At 41.8% G+C, this 23,076-nt stretch overlaps 1 protein-coding gene across 1 annotated transcript in view; it reads right to left on the reverse strand.

The window, feature by feature from the left end:
- LOC124803138 (orexin receptor type 2-like) overlaps positions 1 to 22,573 on the reverse strand; it is a 123,682-nt gene extending 101,109 nt beyond the window's left edge. The window contains exons 1-2 of the mRNA XM_047264318.1: positions 22,394 to 22,573; positions 7,989 to 8,136 (exon numbers count right to left, since the gene is read on the reverse strand). Coding sequence (XP_047120274.1) covers positions 7,989 to 8,136; positions 22,394 to 22,573 — 328 coding nt within the window. The remainder of the gene's footprint in view (positions 1 to 7,988; positions 8,137 to 22,393) is intronic.
- Between the last annotated feature and the right edge of the window lie 503 nt (positions 22,574 to 23,076).

Raw genomic sequence — 23,076 nt, forward strand, 5'->3', positions numbered from 1 at the left:
AAGTTAGCTCGCCGTATACTTGCGGCTTTTGGGTCCTTCGTGAGACCAGGAATGCTTTTCAATATCAAATATGAGACTCTCACCCTTACCCCGGATCGGGGAGGGCTTGGTCTTTATGACGTTCATGACAGAGCGGTCGCCCTCTTTGTGAGCACATTAGTCAAACTATGGCACCGTAATAGAAGCAGTAGCACCGCCCTCCCTGTTGCCGCCTGTGCCGATACACCACGTCCCCTCCTCGCTCTTCTACATCGGTGTCTTTTACCTCGAACTCAGTTACGTTCGACTTGACTTACCACCGACTCAACTGGCGACGGCAAAGACGGTTAATCGGGTCCGGCAACGTGGACGACCCGATAATGTCGTGGAGAGGAAGCACCCGAACGTCAACCGGCGAGTGGTGTGGAGGACAATTCACCACGTAACACTGGACACTGACGTCACGGCGATGTGGTATATCACTGTTAACGGTAAGCAGGTGACCAGATAAAGGCTACATGCGATCCATATGGTAGACTCACGCACGTGCACGAGCTGTGGCGTTCAAGACGACGATGGACACCGTCTTAGCTGTGGCGAGTCTACGGCAGTGTGGCACTTAGTGAACCAAATGTCAGCATACTTCCTTTTAGTGACGCCGAATCATATCGACCCCAAGACTATCATATTCCCGGATGAGACGTATTACCCACGCACAAAAACTAATGCCATGACGTGGCTTTGTGGACATGCAGTTAATTATTTGTTTCAAGACGGCACTAAGGACACTTTAGACTTTTGGAACTGTTTGCAGGAACGACATTGCAAGATCCTCCGTAACCCAAAGTATCGACAATATTTTTGCAATTATTTGTGGATTGCGTTCCACGACTCTCCACGTAGCTGGAACATCACGGGTAATAGATGCTAAAATTACAAGACGATGATAGAACACTAAACGGTACAACGTGGGCTCTACCTTGGTCATTACGAGAAGTCATACCTAGATGATACAGCAGATGGAGAGCTTCGTCGTGACCCCTCGTACTCTGTAGCAGTATTTGCCCCATTTCCTCTTTTTGTCCCCGGTGTGAAAAGGTCTTAACAGATTTTGTTTCCCATCTGGTGCAAGATGTAGCACCGGTTAATGGTGGTATGGATTCCACCTCTAGGTTTTGCGGCATGGCTTCCTTAGCCCCGCACTTTGCTCTCTTTCTTTATGCCCTTCACTACAACTATAAGCATGTTTGTAGTTATGTGTGTCCCCAACTCGGCGCAACGAGTGTACTTACTAGTTTTCAGTTACTTAGTGTTAAAAAAAATTTAAAAAAATTAAAAATAAAGTAACAAAAAAGAAACATTCACAATAACACACCAATTGCATCCTTTGTACCACATCCCCAGCACTTACTAGTTTTAAGTTACTTACTCTTAAAAAAATGAAAAATAAAGTAACAAAAAACATTCACAATAATACACCAATTGCATCCTTTGTACCACATCCCCAGGATGAGAGGGAGGAGCACAGTGGCCAGGCCTCGGGTTGCGACCCCTGCCCACCTTGCCTCCGCCACCCCACTACCTAATCCATATCACACAAAAAAACTTAAAGAAATAAAATAAAAATATTTTATAAAATGGTCAGCGTGACGGACTGCCGTCCTCAGTGGCCAGGGTAGAATTCCGGCCAGGTCGGGGAGTTTCTCCGCTCAGGAACTGGCTGTTGTCTTCATCATCATTTCATCCCCATCCGGCGCGCAGGTCTCCCAATGTGGCGTCGAAAGTATTAACGCGGTCAGACCTACCCCGTAAGGGGCCTCCCTGCCAATGACGCCAAACGCTCATTTCCGTTTTTTTTCTATCAAACTTTTAGAGGTTCTAAAGGAGGAACTAATTGAAAGAGTTAACAGTGATGAATAGAAATAAATGCAAAAAACATGATTCGTTGAAATTAAGCAGCTCCCGTAGTTATTCACAAACCAGGTCTATTACAAGCTGTACAGAAACTTTTAATTTGAGTATTTATATATACAGAATTTTTAAGAATATGTATAGACAATTATCGATGTTGCAGGATATTTCGTGGCTGCTATCTTTTTCGATACAGCATCTCTTCACGCATACATCGTCTCGCTTCCGTGGCTCTTCCGATAAACGTGTCATATCTTATACTGCTGACACACCACCCCTTACTGCTCTCGGAGCAGCTTGCACAAGAAGGGCAGGTCGTGTTACCAGCTACTGCACCCTGCTCGCAAAGCAGACAACTACACGTTGTTAGCCCAGGTAGGGGCGGGGGTGGTGGGAGGGATGGAGGGGAAAGTCTTCTTTCGACAAAAGCGATGTGGATATCTATTCCCGCAACGCGCCTCGTTTGACGTTAATTAGCCGCCGCCTGTCATGGGTTTATAGTAGTTAATTTGCACGTGTCCACGGCAACGGTGGTCCTTGACACATGACAGTCAGTTAATTTCATAGATAGCAAGCAAGGAGGAATACATAATGTGGAAATATTTGGTCTCTCTCTCCGTCTCCTTTTCTCTTTTCGTTCTTTCTCATCGAAAACTACAAGCCAGATCCTAATCTTCCTCATGTCCTCAAGTATTCATTCATCATTTTAGTGTGTCCCCTTCCCTTTCTTCACACCACGTAACACATGTCATATTATTCACTAGATTCGCGCCCGCTACTTCGCTCGCGTTTGCGTAGTAATTACAACAAAAATAATTGTATAAACCCATATTAAGCCTACAGAAATACGATTGGGAAGTACAGGTTGGAATATCAACAATATTGTGGAAAGAACAGACTGCTATGCACCGCAATGAAGACACAGTCAAGCAACAGACAGGCACGACGAAAAGAATGTTCATCACATACGCTGTGTGCCAGAACACACAATAACACATTCAAATAATCATGCACACAAAAGCCACGCATACATTATTGCTGTATATAATGCTGCTGTAGCCGGAATCGCCGGGTATTGATCATATTCCAACCTGGATATCACATTGTTTGAGTTTGCCTAACTACTTTTGTCCTATCCCACAAACCGGTGATGTTTTCTTTCGTTACTATCCTCTAAGATGTTACTTCACTCGGTGTCCGGTCTTTCTCTTATTTCCTGTGTTTTTCTTTTCCTTCCAAATCGCGGATACTGCGACATCCGAGCTACACTGTGTCAACGGTCTCGCACCGCACAACACTCGTCTAAGTGACCGGGTTGATTGTTCGTGCAATATCTCATGCCGTAAATTCCGATAATTATTCATTGTTCATATATCCTCCCTCTTTAAAAAAGTTTCTTGCTAGAACTGCCGGAGACAGCGTACAGCAGACAGTGTGTCTGTTTTGTGTGTGTGATTGTATTTATGTGTGTATGTGCTTCGCATTCTTCTGAAGAAGACTTTGGCCGGAAACGTACGTGAACACTCTTTTAGTCATGCCTGCCCCCTGCTCGGTGAGTGACAAGCATTCTCTCTGCTTCAGAGTATAGTTATTCCCTCATGAATTTTGTAGTAAACAATCCGCTTCACTTCAACAGGAACAATGATGTACATAATTACAAAAGCGGAAGAAAAAATTACATTCATTACGCCAAATTAAGGTTGTCTGCAGCACAAACAGGAGTTCACAATGCCTCAACGAAATGCTTTGATGACTTGCCCGATGACATAAAATGTCTGACAGGGACCATAGTAACATTTGAAACTAATGAGAAAACGTTTCTCTTTGACAACTGCTCCCATTATTGTAATGTGTAAATGGTGACGAGTAGGAATTATTAACGTCTATCTTTAATTAAAAACCAAAAAACTAATAAATGATCACCATGGAGTGATATTAAACAAATGAGGTTAATACAGAATTACTCATTCCACATCATTACGATTTATCATGCAAATGACACATGGAACATGAATGTGACTGACTGTTGGTGCATCGCAAACCATGGTATAGGTTTATAAGCTTTGAAAACCTCAAAATGAAGTTGAGAACTAAAATTAAGCAGATGATCAAAGTAGACGAACATTCCAATTGTGATTTGTTTAGTTATTGCTGAACAACTGGCGAGAGATATTTCAGGAAAAGAAGCAGATAGGCTACTGTTGGGAAGGTGGGTCTACATATTACACAGTTTAGGTCACCATTACTAAAAATGTGATACATACATGATAAAGCAAAAGATCCTTTTTACGGGATCTAAGAGTTTGAAACCGTTCCCTTAATCACATTTATAGCATTTATTGAATTGCACAATGTTGAAATACGTTTTAATAAGTTATATCATCGACTTACGCAGTAAATTGCTATTATTGGCTACCCTCAATGACGCATCATAGGTAACATTTTAAAGTGAGAAGATGTGTTATCTACAGTGACACTAATACAGCGACAATATAATGAAACAAGAACTCGATTCTGCTTGGGAGTATACCTCTATGCAGTTCTGTTTCTTTGACATTTCAAAAATCGATCACTTTCATGACATGCACAAGATACTATAGCATACCTTGGTTCTTTCCTACTTGCACACGTTGATGGGGTAACAGAGAAGATGTAGGTATGTTTTTTGCTAACGTGAACATTGGGGATCTTAAGCATACGAGTAGACAGCTGAAACCGTAACGAACAAGTAACGGTACTAGTAAGAAAACGAGCATTTTCTGTCATTACGAATACAGTAAAACTGGAACTGAATGTATTACGAAAGCATCCTTTTCATATCAAATCCTTCACTTCTTTATTATTCGAACAACAAAATACGTGTTAACCATATTAACGAGGCCAGATATATGGTATTTTATAGCGAGTTCACATTCGAGAACAGAAAACCGTTCGAAATTGCATTCCTGACACTATGTTATTCATGTAAGTACTGTATTTTTTAGTTTCTAAAGCAGCTGTTGTGCATACACGACAGGAACAATGAACAAGAATCAGTGGCAAACAGGAGTCTGCTAATGTTTGGATCTGTTTAAGACGGCGACAGGCCCAGACCGCTAAGGCTTCAAAACAACGTAAAGCGTAAATCTGTAGCGCCATCTCCCTCCTTTTTTACCTCCATGTTTATTGACAAGGAACAAGTATACCTATGGTCGAAGTTATATTTTACTTACACGTTCTGAAAGCACCATTCCTAAATTAAACTTCTGCAAGACTAAAAAACTATCAATGCGCAGCATGAAGTGCTGAATGCTTGTATGGTCATGTAATAAGTGTAGCAGTACCTGCTTGACTAAACTATGTTGATTATTATAAAAATATAATACATCTTATATAAAAGAATATTACATATTTTACTCGCTCCTAAAGTGACATTTCCTAACAATAAGTGCAAACAACTGACTCACTTGAAGTAGAATTATTATGTGCAATCGATGGACGAGCTGATGCTGGGTTATGATTTTTCACGGCTGTACTTAGCGCATGGATGTATAAGTAAATTATGGAAATTTCTTTAGAAAAATTTTGTGGATAATTCTGTTTGGTTATTTTGGGTGTCTTATGGAGATACACATTTGTGACAATGAATTTCGGTTTCTTGGAATATGCTCATTTTATTTCCTTTCTAAGTTGTGTCTTCGTCTGTCACTTGATGTTCATCTTCAGCGGTGTGTAGGCCAACGTTTGGTTTGGTTAAGGTCTTTAAGCGAACAGCATCCACGTGTTTTCGGAAACATACATTGAAATTTATTCCTGTTTGTCCAGTGTGTATCTTCTAACATGTCTTTCAAGTAAGTTCGTGCATTTCTGTTGCTGTTATTTTTAATACTAAGGATGGTTATGTAATTTTTTTTGTTATTTAAGTAAAACCTGATTGTGAAACCCCTTCCTCCTAAAGGTTTGCTGCTTAATATGACAGTTTTCCTAAATATGACATGTTCACATATTTTTTGTTAGGTGTGCCATGGTGTTATTTTATGTTGGGTTGCCTCTGTGGTTGGTACTGCGGAAATTGATTTTGCTATTTAGCCCAAATACTAATTCTTGATCGTGTTCCTGTTGTAAGCAGTTGTTTTAATGGTGTTTATTCCATCAGCCTGGGTAGCTGTTTCTAATGGGATGTTTTGCATTCTGTTGATCATTACTCTGTATGAAGCCATTATGTGCTTATCGGGGTGACATAAGGTTTTACTGATTGTGCCATGTGCGTATGTTGGTTTCTCCCTGTAAACTTGAAAATTATCTCTTGTTGTTGAAGTTACTTATGGAGAAATCCAGGAAATTTAAACCTTTGACGGTCCGGTGTTCAACAGTGAAATTGATATTCAGACATATTTTGTTCATTACTTTTGCAAGGTTCTCAGTTTCTTCTGTCTAACCATTAAGCAAGAGTGGTATACCACCGACATATATTTTATAACATATTACTTTGTTAACAATCTAGAATGTTTAAAAGTGACTAATAGTAATTATGTACATTTATGTTTAACGAATACACAAAATACCAGAAATCAAGGACAAAGACATATGTAATTCCGTTCATTTATTTCAAGAAAGCTTATGATTCTATTGCTCGAGAACCAGAAATATCAGCAAGCGAAGAACTGGATTTGGATAAGAAAACAACTAACGTAATAAAATCCACTATTACAAATAAGATTTCAAAATTTAAATCCCTGGATGTAGTGTCAAACACATCGAAAATGAAAACAGCAGTTAGACAAGGTATGAGATTTCCCCATTATTGTTAGATTTGAGAAGGGAATCAGAGAATGGAACAGAAATATAAAGAGATAAATAACACTGGGTTGCAAAAAAGAAGAATCTCAGAATAAACTGCACTACTTTTGTAGATGATATGGTCCTATTTGCAGAAACAGTTAAGAAGCAAAGAAACAATTCCTTGAACTAGAGAAAAAAAGGAGGTAAAATAGGTCTCCATATTTCCTCTAAAAAATCAAAATCGTGACAAACAATGTAAACCAGAATAAATACCTGAAGTCCAACAGAAATCAGAAATACTGAAAGAATTTATATATATGGGCGGATGGATTAGATAGACTGTAACAGAATGCAAAGCAATACAATCCAGGAGAAATAAACTTGAATTAGCCTTCCTATTGATGAAAGAGAAACAAAACGATAAATTCTTTTCGTGGGGGTCCAAAATTAAGCATTACATAACGTTGATCACGACAGAAGCATTGTATTCAGCATAGATCATAACCACTAATCTCATAGGTCAGATAAAACAATTAGGACTAAATGTAATACAAAAATTTAAGAAAAATCACAAAAACAAAATTTCAGGATAATAAAATAGCACACATCAGTAATGAAACTGAAAAACTCTCAGATACTATGCGAAAAAGGTGACTATATTTTTATGGACGTCGTCTCAGAATGAACTCTAATAGGATAATGAACTCTAATAGGATCTGTTCCATAACCACATAAAGAAACTTAACTAGTTTGTGGAAACCGAAAAAGAACTAAGCGAATGAAAATTACGGAAAAGTCATTACTCGGTAGAACAGCTCACATAACGTTCCAGGCCACATTTCAAATAATGTACAATCCCATAATCTCGGAAGAGGAGAGAAGACGATCAGAGAGAATGAAGAAATACTGCCCACAAAGGAAGGAACAATATGCAAAGAAAAAACTGATTCCTTGTACTCCAAAGAGGGTATAAAGGAAGATGAAGAAGAAAAACAACAAGAAGAATACACAATGAGATGTTATCAGTATCCATTACGAATAAGCTTAAATAGAATGTAACTGCGATTGCAGATGCCTGATTTGAAGTGACTTTCGGAAGATGGTTTTTCTTATTCTGTTTGTCTTAAATAAACAAAAATTAATTTTATAATATCTTCAGAAACACGTCAGTAGCGATTAAGGACGAACAGAACCAGGAATTGGTAACCACATTCGAAAAAAATTAACTCGTCTTGTCTAGTACTGAACAAATGGAACAATGCAGGAGGAGGGAAGGCAGATAACTAGCAGACACGTACGATGGATATCTATCTGTGTTTCCATGGAACGGTACTCACCGAACGCCAGAGCCAGCAGCCAGATAATGGCGATGGCCGTCTTGGCGCGGCCCGTAGTAGAGTTGAAGCGCAGCGGGAAGCAGATGGCGTACCAGCGGTCCACACTGATGAACGTCAGAGTCAGCACCGACACAGCCACCGACACCGTCTGCAACAGCAGGCACAGCGCCGGACATCCGTCACTCAGGGCTGACATTCCAGGGGGATTGAAATCATTTGTATCAATTTAGTCAAGGGGAGGGGCGGGGCTGTGCAGTCAGCGAACTCGGCAGTGTACCTCGTGTACTGACGTTCCACATATATCTCAACATCTATACTTCACAAGCCTACTTAAGGTGTGCAGCTGCGGGTAATTTAGTTCCAGTCGCCAATGATGCGCGGGAATAGTGATTATTGGTAAACTTTCATGTAAACTTAAACTCTCTAATATTGCCCGCATGTATTTTCGTGGTTGTTAAGTAGAAGAAACAACAAGACTTGAAGGCCAACAACGAAGTGATAGAATTACAAAGGCCGTAATTCAGGTATTTAGTCCTTTTCCCAGCACTGTTCTCTACATCGAAGAAGAAAGAAAGGTTCAAGAGTGGGATTAAAGTTCATGATGAAAGGGTATCAATTAGAAGTATTACCTAGTGTCATTGCCACACTCAGTGGAAGTGAAGAAGAATTACAGAATCTGTTGGCTGGAATCAACAGTTTAATGACTACAGATAAATGGACTGACAGTAACTCGAAGAAAGACGACAGTAAAGAGAAGTAGCAGAAATGAGAAGGACGAGGAACTTAACACCAAACTAGTGATCACAACGTAGACAAAGCACTAGCAAAATGCATATTCCTGGCCAAGGAAAATCTACTAGTATCAGACTTATGCCTTAGTTTGAGGAAGAATTTTCCGAAAATTTACATCTGAAGCACAACATTGTATCGTGATGAAACATGGACTGTGGGAAAAATGGGGCAGAAGAGAATCGAGGCAGTTGAGATGTGGTGCTACAGAAGAATATTGAAAATTAGGTAACTTATAAGGTAAGATATGAGGAGGTTCTCCGCAGGATCGGCAACGAAAGGAATATAAGGGAAACACTGACAATAAGAACGGACAGGATGATAGGACATCTGTTGAGACATCACACAATAGCTTCCATGATACTAGAGGGAGCTGTAGAGATTAAAAGCTGTAGGAAAAACAGAGATCGAAATAGATCCAGCGAATAACTGTGCTACTGTGACATGAGCAGGTTGGCACAGAAGAGGAATTGGTGATGGGCACATTGACTGATGCTCCCGTAAAAAAATGAAAAACAAAACACTCTACTGCTGTTCGATGAGCATCTCCATGAAGCTTACGCGGTTACTAACATACACTACTGGCGGTGGTGCATTTAACTACTAATAACTTTCATTTTCAGCGTTATCAATTTAGTTGCACTTCAGGGTTATTCCATGAAAAATAATTTTCGCATCGTCATTGGAATGTGCTTTCTTGCCACGCTAATTAACTTATGCGAAATATTATGTCTTTCGCATTATTTTATAACTTCGCATATTGAGAAACATTTCATGCCTCAGAATACAAGAAAGGTATGTTTGTACCTCCATGGACCTACCCCACTGCGCGAAATCACGCAATAGAATACTAGCCGGCAGATCAATACCAGTAAAAAACCAGATAATCTCAAACGGAAAATAATGATACAGGAATGAATATAAATTGGATATATCTCACCAGACATCTTGCACGTACAGAAGGTTGATCAATAACATGGCTCTCCACCAGACAAGATGACTTCATCAGAACAGCATGCAACCTCCAAAAATAGCTCCCGACCCGGATCAAGAAACACTCCAACCAACTGTCCTGCGATGCATTGGATCACTTACTTTGAACAAAGAACCGATATTGCTTGCCGACTGCCAACGAAAGCTGTTGGCTTAGAGCCAGAAGACGCCCCCCCCCCCCCCAAGATTTAGTATGAATGCAGTGACTTAATAGACAGTTTCCAGTACTGTTGGAAGTAGTGTGTCAGAACTCTCCATTACATTGAAAACAATACAGCAAACTTAACGCCATTCTTTGCATTGTGTAAGAGTGAAAATAAATAAGCACTCAGATATCGATAGTAACAATCTTAGGGATAAACATGGGAGTGCGATTCTAAGCATTGCTGTGAGACTGGTAACAATCTGAGGGCGAAACATGGGAGCGGGATTCTAAGCATTGTTGTGAGACTAGTAACAATCTGAGGGTGAAGCGTCGTTCTGAAACTCGGAGACAGAAGACGTGTCACGCTGCCCTCACGTCCGTGGCGACATATCTTACCACACTGAAGGCCTGATTTCATTTATATAGTCAGGAGAGACTTAGATTGCTTAACTACGTTTGAAGATGGAATTCAAAATAAAATTCGTAAACATAGCGCAAAAGCAATTGCAGGGTTACCCTCGTCATTGTTAGTCCAAGTTTGCAATAATCCCATGTTTTGGCTTTCAGTTAAAGAAGCCTCCTTATCTTCCTAATAATAATAATTATTCCCCACAACCCATTCATAGATGTGCTGTGGTTATTAAATGTTAATGTAACTTTGTAATTGAAATAATTTTTTAATCTAGCTGTCAGCCGTTATTGATACTTATACAATTATTGTGAGGCATTTCGCCATTGTTAATACTTGGTCATAATGATTTCTGAAGTTTTTAAGAAGACTTAATGTACGAAGTCCCTTCTTACAAGTCAGTTAGTAGTTAACAGGACCCAAGCAAACTTCTTATTAAATTCATTCTTAGTAACAATAACTTCAGCCGCTGCTGCTGCTGCTGCGAATTGCTGTAAACCACATGGAAAAAGGCAGTCATCTATAGAGGTGAGTGCAAAACTTAGGAGCAAAACAGAGGCACTGACACACCACATGTCAGATTCTGTATCACTTGTAAATTCTTGTTCAAAAACGCAGTCAGATAGCTCGTCCAAATGTTAGTTTCAAGTTTTTCATGTATCGATCCGTTGAGGGCTTAAATGACAGTGAAACTGACACTCCTACAACATGCACGCAGTGTTATGCGGGTTAGATTCCGATTACTGATAGCTCCAGTTGCTTATCAAGTCCATTTTCAGAGACGAACACAGGCGCATTTGTTATAGCGACGTTAACTGCGTTACATATTTGTTGTAGGTAAGTTACAGTTTCTGTAACGATAAATATCGGGACTGGTTAAAGCAAGACCTCAAAGATAGTAGTAAAATAAATTAGATACTATTTTTGTATATAGGGCAGCCAGAGTTATGAAAGCACCTCGGTAATACTTAACAATTTACAAACCGGAAATGGAAACCACAGTGAAAATCAAAAGTATTTTGTTTGTAATAGTCAAACCTTCCAGCAACATCTCTACATAGCCGCTGCTCCGTCTGAGACATTTGTCGTAGCGTTGTACCAACTTTCCAATACCCTCGTCATTGAAGATAGCCGCCTGCACTTTTTTGTGGTATGGTATTATGGGACCAAACTGCTGAGGTTATCGGTCCCTAGGCTTACACACTACGTAATATAACTTTAACTTACGCAAAGGACAACACACAGACACCCATGCCCGAGGGAGAACTCGAACGTCCGAAAGGGGAAGCCGCGCGAACCATGACAGAGAGCCCATGACCGCGCGGCTATTTCGCTCGGCGCCTGCACTTTTCGCCGATTCTCTACGCTAATCTGCAGTTCATTGTCTGTACCAAAACGTTGACTTCATACCCATGTCAGGAGAGCCCGCCCCGATAGCTGAATGATCAAATGATCAGTCTGACGTACTGCCTTCCTAAGGGGCCCGGGTTCGATTCCCGGCTGGGTCGGGGATTCTCTCCGCTCAGGGATTGGGCATTGTGCTGTCTTCCTCATCATTTCATCCCCATCCGGCGCGCAGGGCGCCCAATGTGGCGTCGAATGTAATGAGACCTGCAAAAAGGCGGTGGACGTGCCCTGTAAAGGGCCTCCCGGCCAATGACGCCAAACGCTCATTTCCATTTTTCCATGTCAGGAGACATGAAAATCAGATGGAACAAGGTCTGGGCTGTATGGAGGGCGATCAAACACTTCCCACCGAAAACGCTGCAGCAGGGTCTCCATTGCCTATGCGCAGTGCGGCCGAGAACTGTCATGAAGAAGGAAATGCGTGACAGTTAGGTTGTGTGGGCTGCATCAAATCAGGCGAAATCTCTCACGGCCATTCATACTTGGCTGGATACATTGTTTTCTAGGCATCTTTACGAGGTCACTATGCTCACAGAACTGAAAATACAGACGTGACGCGATCAACAGGCTTGTTAGAGACACTGTCCAACACATCTATGCAAAGCTTTATCGGATTTTCACTGTGGTTGCCACTTTGTGACCGATCGGTCTTTACTTCCGGAATACGCCTCGTATATTCTGTGGTAGGAAAAACGAATTTATTAAGTTTCTTTTATGGTTTTGGTGCCTAATCGTTATATTTTATATTATTTTCTGTTTATGAATGAAAGTGCCTAGAAAATGGCCGAGTCTTTCCGAATACATTAGAATGACTGTATGATTGAGGATTATGCGGCTCCAAGAATCCGATGAACACTGCGAGGCGAGACTTGCTGCAGCTCGAGAACATCAGACTTATACTGGCTCTTGAAAACTCCTTCCGAAAGCGAGGCGCTACATACCTCTAATCGAGAGAGTCATGCATTGTCTCGCTCCTCAGAAGCCTTCAATCACAGAGGCTTTAAGTTATTTCTTTCCCGAATCCTGCTTATTCGTAACAATTTACCATTCCGCATTAAACGTGTACAATTCCCTATGAGCTTATGTCATGCCAAGACCATCAACACGACGTACATTGTCAAACACCGCATGTGGTAAGTATGGACTTTCGTGTCGATTGCTGTTCGCACGTCCAGCGCTAAGTGACTCTCGCCGATGTTAGTGAAGCAAACAAGCTCCTAGTTAATGTCCCAAATCATACAAGTTGAAATGTTGTATACAAAGAAGATTAATGAGTCAAAAATAAATTCCATGTGTACCGTGTCTGGAGAACACCTCTAAATAAATACCCAGGTAACGCTTGTGTCTCAGCTACTTTTTTGATGGTTTTATAACGTCAGTTTTATGTAACCTAAGCCACACAACTGTGCATGCTGGTATAATATTTAGTCTGAGAATAAAATCCACCTCATGATTAGTTTCAGAACTTCTGTACTGTAATTTTTTCAAAAATTATTTTAATTTCAACGACGTCGGTAAGGCTACAAAGAGGATTATTTGAGGAGTATAATAATTGTAAAATAAATTATACACATGCTTTACATAATAGTGCCCTTCTCTAGCCCCTTCCTTAAAATTAACTGCCTTACAAAACGCCGTGTCGTTGTGATAGATTTTATAAAGCATTATCGCCATACCTTATTCCTCGAACGAGAATAATATTTCGTTTGGTGCATTTAGCAAACTTCCTCAAGTGACCAAGTCTTGCAGATAATGTTTCTCGGGCTACAACTATGTGGGTTGGTTCATGAAAGACTTCGGATGAGCCAAGCGCAGCTACAGTTCCCGGGGAAGGAAAGTAGTACGGCCGCGTAATGATGCAGCTGCAACAGCTCATTAACCAGGGCACCATGTCCCTGATGCTTACAGAAGAAAGAACTCCGACAGTAAGGAATTTGAATAAATGGATCGAGTGAAATGTACGCGAAGAACATTTTGAAAAACACGAAAAAATACAACTTCAGTTCGTACTTGACGTGAGCGTCACCCGGGACAGGGATATTTTATAACAAATGTTTGAAGTGATGGAAAACTTTGCATAATATTGTCGAACATACATACCACAGAAAATCAAGAATTTTGCATTCTTTGTTAAATGAACTGTTTCAAAATTCAGAGTCAGAAGAAACCATCAAACAAATGTTTAAAGAAAACATGTATATGTTTCAGAGGCATGTAACTAGCTTTTGTCACTGGTAAGTTCGATCAACACGCGAGTGGTACGGGAATGCTCCACCATCTCGAATGGGAATACCTAGAGGCAAGAAGACCTGTTTTGCGCTAAACGTTGCTCAGAAAGCTTAGAGACCCAACGTTAGAGACGGAATTCGGAACAATTCTATTCTCACCAACGCGCATTTCTCGTAAGAGCCGCGAAGACAAGATAAGAGAAATTAGGGGTCCTATGGAAGTATATAGACAGTTGTTTATTCCTCACCCCATTTGTAATAGGTACAGGAACGGGTACAAGATACCGCCCGCTATGCACTGTACACTGTACTGTGACTTGCAACGAACTGCAGGCACGGAAAAAAGTGTCCAGTGAACATCTGTCCGGAAATGGGCGGTGGGCGTTCAACGACAACAAATCGTCCCGGAACACGGTATAGAGCTGCATTACACACGCGCCACAGTAGATGTTCAAAATGGTGTCCATGGGATGCAATGCACACGTCTGCGCGTTCTGGTTTCTCTCAGGATAGCGTCACAGGCGTCGTGAACACGCTGTTGGAGGGTCTGCACATCAAGAACTGGTTAGGTGTACACAACGCTTTTCAGATGCACCCACAGATAAAAATACAGCAGTTTAGGTCTGGTCATCTACCAAGAAACGCTACAGGGTCTCCGCGTCCAGTCCAACATACTGGGAAGATGTTGTTGAGATATTGGCAAAATGTAATTCAGAAGTTGGGTGGCACTCCGTTATGCAGATAACACATAACATGTCGTGTTGCCATTGGCAAATTCTCAAGCAGCCCAGGCAGAGAATTCCGCAGGATGTCCAGGTACATTCCTCCGTAGAGGTGTTGTGAAACAACACTCGGTCCAAGTATGTGGTCGAAAGGAATCCCTGCCCGCACGTTGATGCTGAACTGATGCTGATGAGACATCTCAACCATTCCCCGAGGATTGTCTGTAACCCAAAGATGACGATCATGCAGAGTGATAATGCCAGTTTTGTTAAAAGTTGCTACGTCGGTAGAGAGGACTGACGACAGTATTCCCATAATGGTGTTGGTCTGGTGCACGAACCATCGACAAAATCCTACCCGTAGAGAGAAATTCGCTGCTGTTACACTTGCACTCGTTGCAGGTGATAGGCATAGAAGCTGTTGTCATGCAGGATACACAAATCGTACTTTAGCTTACACGTTTTTGGAGGGCAACTTGTCTGCAGCTTGTACTAGGGTTCGTCTCAATATCCTGTAGAATCTATCCCTTCCAATCAGGTGTACGCACAGTCCGCCGCCTCCTGCCCCCCGTTCATCTGTCTGAAAGGACACATGATCACACAAACACCCGAAAAGGACTGCAAATGTTGTGTGATGTGGTTGGCGTCTGTGAGGATACTTGTTTTGGTGTAGCCGTACTGCCTCTCGATCGTTTGCATCTGCTTGGCCGTACACAAACACCATCTCGGCTTGTTCCCGACATAAATACCGGGCCGTTCTGCTGCTTATAGCACGCTGCTTCAGTCACGTAGCTCGCAACACACAAAGAACACACGACACGTGGTCAGAGAATTTTCAATCGTCCTCACCGTCTACCGTGGCAACGGTACAGAAGTCCACAGGACCATTTTTCCTCCATTTCCATTCAGGATTCCGTCCCTGCACTTTGACGGTTTTGTTGATATTCACACTGTATGGAAATGACGGTACGTAGTTTCCATTATAATTTCTGTGATGGCCTTAAATGCTCCAGGTAATATCGTCGACCAGAGAGTTGTTTTGCAGACATTTCTGATAGAAAGACTGCGGTCTAGACGATGTTAGGTCAGTTATTACGTGAAATTATAATGTTGCTGCGCCAAGAATTTGGATGCTAATACCTATATTTTATTCGCTCCAAATCCAATCAGCAGCATTGGAAAGTAAATCATTTCAGTAGGTGTTAATAACTTAATTTTAATGTGGTTCTCAAAACAAATTTTCTGAATGCCAACATCTTCCGCACTGATAGTAGCCTCAAAATTCTTAATACGCTTTTGTTCGATGTGCAGGTTTCACACGGAGGCTATATCTGCATTTCTCGTAGTATAAAAGTAAATGATAGTATCCTAACTTCATGTTTTAACAATAATAATGAAATGTGAAAACATTTTTGAGAAAACTATACTTTACATTACAAAAGCGGATCCGTGTGCATCTTCCAGTCATCATCATAGGAGCGGTGGCAGTGATGGATCATCTGGATGAAATGATAAAAAATAATAAATAAGTGTGGCAGTATTATAACTCTCATTATTTTAGATCGTAACCTATAACGTATACGGGACAAGTATGCATGGAGTCTCCGATATTCCTCTTTAACAATAGCAGCCGTGAAAGACCCTCTGGATAAAAATACGAAAACGTAAAAAGATAAAAGCTTTTGGGCACTTACACGAATCAGACATTTTTTCATTTGTACATAACCATGAATTTAAAATCATAACGTAACGGTCTAATTAAAGATAAGTCAATTATAATGAAATGAGACGCAGCACGCACGTAAATTTCTTTCTCCTTAATAACAGCAGAAAAGAAAGAACATCCTGTGACTCGATTAACATGTAAACAGTATCCTATACACTAGCACAGATCAGAACTGTAAAGCTGTTCATGGTAACAGATGGACCAGTTACGGTCTCATAAACACCTATAAGCTATAATAAAATTACTATCGTAAACACAATAATACGAAAGCAGCAAACAAGCAAGCGCCTGCATGAAGAACCCGAAATAAAAGGATACTGTAATCCAGAAGAGCCAGATGATTGTCATTTACTTAACAAGTTTGCCTGTCATATTGCAACAGCCAGTCTCAAAGACAGGGGACTTAAATTTACAAAGGCAACGCTACCTTGACAAATTATAGTGAAATAAGTAATAACATGAACATTAAATCATTCTAAATGCGTTTTCGCTTTGAAACTTGCTGGTGGACAACAACTGAAAGTCTGTTAGGGAACCGAGTCTGGACCTTTGCTTTCCGCGGGGAAATGCTCTGCCAGCTGAACTACCAGAACACGACCGTCCCCAAAGCTTTATTCGTACTTCCGGTAGTAATTACCATTGCAAACTTCACAGACAATCTCGTGTGTAGCTTTCGGTACTAGCACTCGTAGATGAAAGGATATTGCGAAAAGGCCGTGAGAATGCGTTTGACACGTGCTTGGATAGCTCAGTTGGTTGATCACTTGCCCGCGAAAAGCAAGGTCATGGTTTGGAGTCCCGGTCAAGCACACTGTTTTTATCTTCCAGGAAGTTTCATACCAGTACATACTCTGCTACAGAGTGAAAATTCGTTCTGAGTTTGCCCTTTTCTTGGAGTATTATTGAGCAGTTAACTGTTACACTTCTGGCCGGTAACTGTATCCGAGCGGTCCTAGGCGCTTCAGTCCGGAACCGCGCGACTGCTACGGTCGCAGGTTCGGTCGGGCATGGATGTGTGTGATGTCCTTAAATTAGTTAGGTTTAAGTAGTTCTAAGTTCTAGGGGACTGATGACCTCAGATGTTAAGTCCCATAGTGCTCAGAACCATTTGAACCATTTTGATTTGTTACACTTCTAACAGTTTCTCTGGTAGATCAAAGGGTTGTACTAAAAATAAAAATAAAATTTAATCTAGTCTTGGACGAAATAGACATTATAAGTGTGATGATAAAAATTCATTATCTGTATTACATATATATTTCTGGATGAACATCATGTATACACATTAAATTTTAAAAAAATAAGACGTGGAAATCTTTATTGATAACAGACAGAGTGATGTCTCATATAAGCACAAGTAGAATTAGGACACCTGTGATAACGTGGGATCGACTTCTATATTCCTGTGTCTTACAAGTATTCCTCCTTGGAGTGCAACCAGTATGTGATGATCGTCTTCAGGTCTTCGTCGTTGTGGGAATGCTGACTGGAGGTCGGTAGTTAACTGAGGTGCAAGAGACGATAGAAATCGCGGATCAAGGTCAGGACTGTACGGCGGATGATCAAACAGCAGGCAGATGAAATGCTTTGAAATAGTTCTTGTGCACCGAGCCATATGTGGGACAGTATTGACAAGGATAAGCACTACTCCTACACTGAGCACACCACTCATCTTGTCTTGAATGACAAGCCGCAGTTTCCACTGTGTTTCACAGTAACGGCTAGCGTTCATGTTTCACTTCTGAATAGGAAGCCCATGAGCAGAATACCCTTCCTGTCCCGCGACACTGCGCACGTCACTTTCCACAACGACACAACATAAGCTTCGTCTTTACAGGAGATTCACTGTGGCGCCAAAGCATCTACTGCTGCTTGGATTCCGGAATAAAATGAGCAACCCATGCCTTATTGCGCGTGAGGATCCGATAGAGGAAGCCGTCGTCGTCATCACAGTACCGCCGTGGAAATGTCATTGATGCTCCTGAACGATTCATTATGTGTTCAGTTGTCTGCTTTTTCAGCACCCATCTGACACTCGCTTTCTTGAACAGTGATGTAATTTTACAGTCGACTATCCATTATTTAGCACAGTCGATCACTACTATTATCAAGAGAGTCTTTGACCCTAGCTTATATTGATAATACGTAGTTAAAACAATTTTATACATAAGATACGTTTATAACAACAGTAACACTTTTCCAACTCTTGCTGATTATATAGATACCATGTAATATTTGTGATTCTTTAATTTACGGTTAATGTAAGAAATCCGTATTTCGTATGTTAAATCCAGTTAAATATGGCGTCACATATTTTGCAACCAAAAATTAAGCATCTGTAACGACTATACGTAGTAACAGGGTAATAGGTTTATGAGGGACCAGTTTATTTCTCTAATCTCTAAATTGTGTCATGTATCAACTAGAGAATTCATGATGCAATTCCAAAATTAAATTAAAGGACTGTTTTGAAAATTAATGTTCATGCACCCAGTGTTAGACAAAAAAAAGAACATGTCTTACACAAACAACTGCAACCGACACGAATGAGGTGAATCATTATTAATAAGTTATTAATCCTGATATTAAATACTCCAAAACTGTCGAAATATTACAAAATCGCAAAACGTAAGACGAGTTTTGGAATCAGCATATAAATTCCTTCAAGATGAGCCGCCTTCACATCATTTCAATGTCAGTTTGATCTTCAGTAAAAATTACATTTATTTTGTTTCACTAAGATGGCAGCACGATTTGTGGAAGGAACAGGTGACTCAAATATTGCTGTTATCGTATTAACATACATTAAGATTACTGCAATATGCAAACGACAGACTCTTTTATTGAAAGAATGGTATAAATTGAAATAATACCAGACAACAGCAGGTGACTTCTACTATGAAATTCATAAACATACTTCATTTGTGTGACCTAGTTTACCCTAAAATGATGTGGAGAGGCATGCATATATACAGATTTTTCCAGTTCAGAATGAGTTAACACTGAAGTAGGTCGTGTGTTCAACAATACGTATATTTTTTGTAATTGCCTACATGAGTTAGGTTCGCACTGATGGTAAACCACAGCCGATTCTGTTAACTGAGATAGTGAAAATGAACCATGTTTACATAATAAATCTTATTTACAGAAAATTGTTTTGACTTATTACTTGGTAAGCTCACCAGAAAATAAAAATCAGTCACTTCTAGAGAAATCATTACAAGTGTACTGTCTGCCATCGGGTTCCTCTAAATGGCAGGCAGCACCGCATAACAGCCACGCTATGAGGGAAAGAAATCAACAGCCAAACAGGCGAAGACATCAGGTAAACACGCCGAAGATTCTAGTCGACTAATAGTATCCTTTCCTTGCAGAGGTCGCCGCGACATATCCGGCCACGGATTCCTACGCCGGGTTTCTATTGGCCCCAGTTCACTATATAGGCCCGGCCGGTCGAAGGCAGACCAGTCTTCATGCGCTGCTAATGGCAATCGCTATAGCAGAGTCTCCGAGAAGATATCACCGAAGCCGCTGTACTGCACCGCCGATCGAAGTACCAGCCGACCGAGAGGACCACATCTCCGGCTAGATCGACGGACGTCTAGATCTATTGTACAGCCAACTATTATATTGTAGAAGAAGTTACGTTCAATAAACTGTTGGAGAATACAACAACAAGCATCATTTAATACCGTGTAATTCCATGTACTTGATAACTACCAGTATTCGCTTAGGAAGTGAGTCGACAAGGTTGTGCAGGTAAGTCGCATCCAGGTCAAGCCACTCGCTGACGATTTGATGGATCTGTTCCGCAAAATTGTGTGGATACTCATATTGGCGTTTTACCTCACGGATTTTCTATGATTTTCAAGTCAAATGAATTTGCAGGCCAGTCGAGATGTAGTAGAGTGGGTGAGTGTTCAAGAAACAGGTCACATATACTTTCAGCACGATGGTCTTCGCTGTTGTCGTCTGCGAGAGCCTGCGTCAGGAAAAAGCTCTTGCGAGACGGCCAACTCCAAATGTTCATTGCATGTAGTTCCCGTCGCAATGCTCTTGCTCTAACAGGTGGGGATGGACCTTCTTGCCTGCAGCAGTTATTGTCGGGTTTGCAAACGATTTTAAGTCACAAGGCCCTGTCAGTTAGGATAATTTTCCAACCAAAATTCTGACGTCATGTTTCGTGGCCACGTGTGTTACACCACTGCTTGTAGGCTTGTTGAACAGTTCACCGCGGAATACCAAAAAATCCAGCAATCTCAGACGCCTTATGGGCGCGGCCAAACACGATGGTCCCTTTTTGCCACTCCGTTACGCCCTCGCATTTACCCATGTATACGTACAATATCCACATGAAACATAAATGTCTCATTGGTAGCTACTATCTTATGCTCACGAAGAGGCAGTGCGCGCACGGATGAGCACGTGACTCGATCGGTCCGCCATCTGTAAAGGCTTAACCATTCATCTGTGCGTGCACACTGGAGTCGCTAATTCTCTCGCTCGGCGGGCTTACAATGAACACAGCACAGCTGAACCCTGGAAATAAACTCCTACGCATGGACTGCAGCCAGGTTAATTAATTCGTGTTATGAAATTCAAAGGCTAGAACTGTGGCGTATTCTGTGAGGCCTCAGTTTGTTTATGGACCTCGAATGAAAGAGGCAGCTCAAGAGCAGGTGCATAGTGACAAATTAATTCGAGAAACATTATCCGCGAAAAATGGTAGCTTAGATCTATAATTGTGCAACGAGGGCTCCCCATAACGCGCTGACACGCCAGCTCCACAAGGTCGCAATTGATGATGGTTTGGTCGCCCATGGCCATCTCCAATATGGATATTTTGACGACCTTGGGGAAGTTGCCTATACCATTGACGCATCATCAGTTTGATCATGACCTTTGGGCCGATCTGACCATTCAGATCGGTGCTACGTCTGGGGAATTAAAAAAAAAAAATACAAAATTACAGAGGGAAGTTCGCAGTCGGCTGGAGATTGAATATGAGACGCCATTTTCCGCCTCTGCTGCAGCGATACTGACCACAGTAGAGACTTATCCGGTAGTCCCATGACTGTTACACAATAAGACTTCCATTAATAAAAGCGATCGTGTAAGATTTCGGTCAATAAAAGCATTTTACAACTGTGCCGCATTTGTTTGCTATGAACATGTCGCAGAACAGTTCCGGATGTTGCATAAATAATAATTTATAAATATGTTTGTACTTTATTGTATGGAACTGGGGACCTAGAAACGACGGAGAGGCTTTGTCCTCGCAGTAGTACTCAGTGGTACACAACCCAACAACAGGCTACAGCAGTCCACTCACCCCACCGCCGCCCCACATCGAACCCAGGATTATTGTGCGGTTCGGCCCCCAGTGGACCCCTCCAGGTACGACTCACACCAGACGAGTGTAACCCTAATGTTGCGCGGTAGAGTAATTATGGTGTACGCGTACGTGCAGAAAGTGTTTGCACAGCAATCGCCGACATAGTGTAACTGAGGCGGAATAAGGGGAACCAGACCGCATTCGTCGAGGCAGATGGAAAACCGCCCTCAAAACCATCCACAGACTGACCAGCACACCGGACATCGACACTAATCCGCCGGGCGGATTCGTGCCGGGGACCGGCGCTCCTTCCCGCCCGGAAAGCAGTGCGTTAGATCGAGCGGCTAACCGGGCGGGCTTAAATATGTTTACTTAGAAAAAAAAAGGAAACTTAATTTCTGGTCCTCTTACTTCCGATTACCTGCAGCTGCTACGCTTCATCGTGTTTGTGCACTTAACTACTGTTGCTTGATTCAGAAGTACTGTTGAATAATGCTCTGGGTAAATTCAATGTTCTTGTGTTATTTTCCGCTGCAAACTGTTAACCAAATATCCTATATGCTGAGCTGTATCCAGCATAGCACCCTGCTTACAGCACAGCGCTCAGCTCTGCTGCTAAAGTTCTGAAACTGGTCCCCGACGAGACGTGACCCGCAGCGTAATACACAGCCGGGCACGGCGGTGCAGCTTGGAGGCGGCGGGTGGGCCCGAGGGTCCTCCAGCTGAGCACATAATGGCCACGGGGCTCTGCGTGGGCAGCCGCAGATGCTCGAGCGCAAAGTGTTCGCTGGCGGCGCGCCGCGGCGCGACAGCGGCGCGCCTGTCATTCATCGCTTCCTGGCGTCACGTAACAATCCCGCGTTTTTTTTTCGTATCGTACTGAACGGACACACTCATCCATTCTGCATGGCGTTTCCCTACATTAGGCTGCGCTAAGGAACTACATGAGATACGATATTATACACCGAAGAAAAAAAAAGTAATTCCTATAAAGTTGTGAAATTTCGAGACTACATTTGTCTGTGTAACATATTTAACACTGAAAGATTGCAGGTCAAAGTGAGCGCCAGGTAAGCTGGTACGTTAATAACCGGTGTAATTGGCAAAATGTTGAATGCAAACCTGCATGAAATGCGTTGTACAGGTGCCGGATGTCAGTTTGTGGGATGGAGGTCATGCCTGTTGCACTTGCTCCGTCAATACAGGGACGTTTAATGTCATTTGTGGATTATAGTGGAGTTGTCGTACAATGATGTCCCATTTGTGCTCGACTGGAGACAGATCTGGTGACCGAGCAGGCCAAGGCAACGTATCGATACAGTGTAGAGCACGTT

Source organism: Schistocerca piceifrons, chromosome 6 (genome assembly GCF_021461385.2).
Source record: "Schistocerca piceifrons isolate TAMUIC-IGC-003096 chromosome 6, iqSchPice1.1, whole genome shotgun sequence".
Lineage (NCBI taxonomy): Eukaryota > Metazoa > Arthropoda > Insecta > Orthoptera > Acrididae > Schistocerca > Schistocerca piceifrons.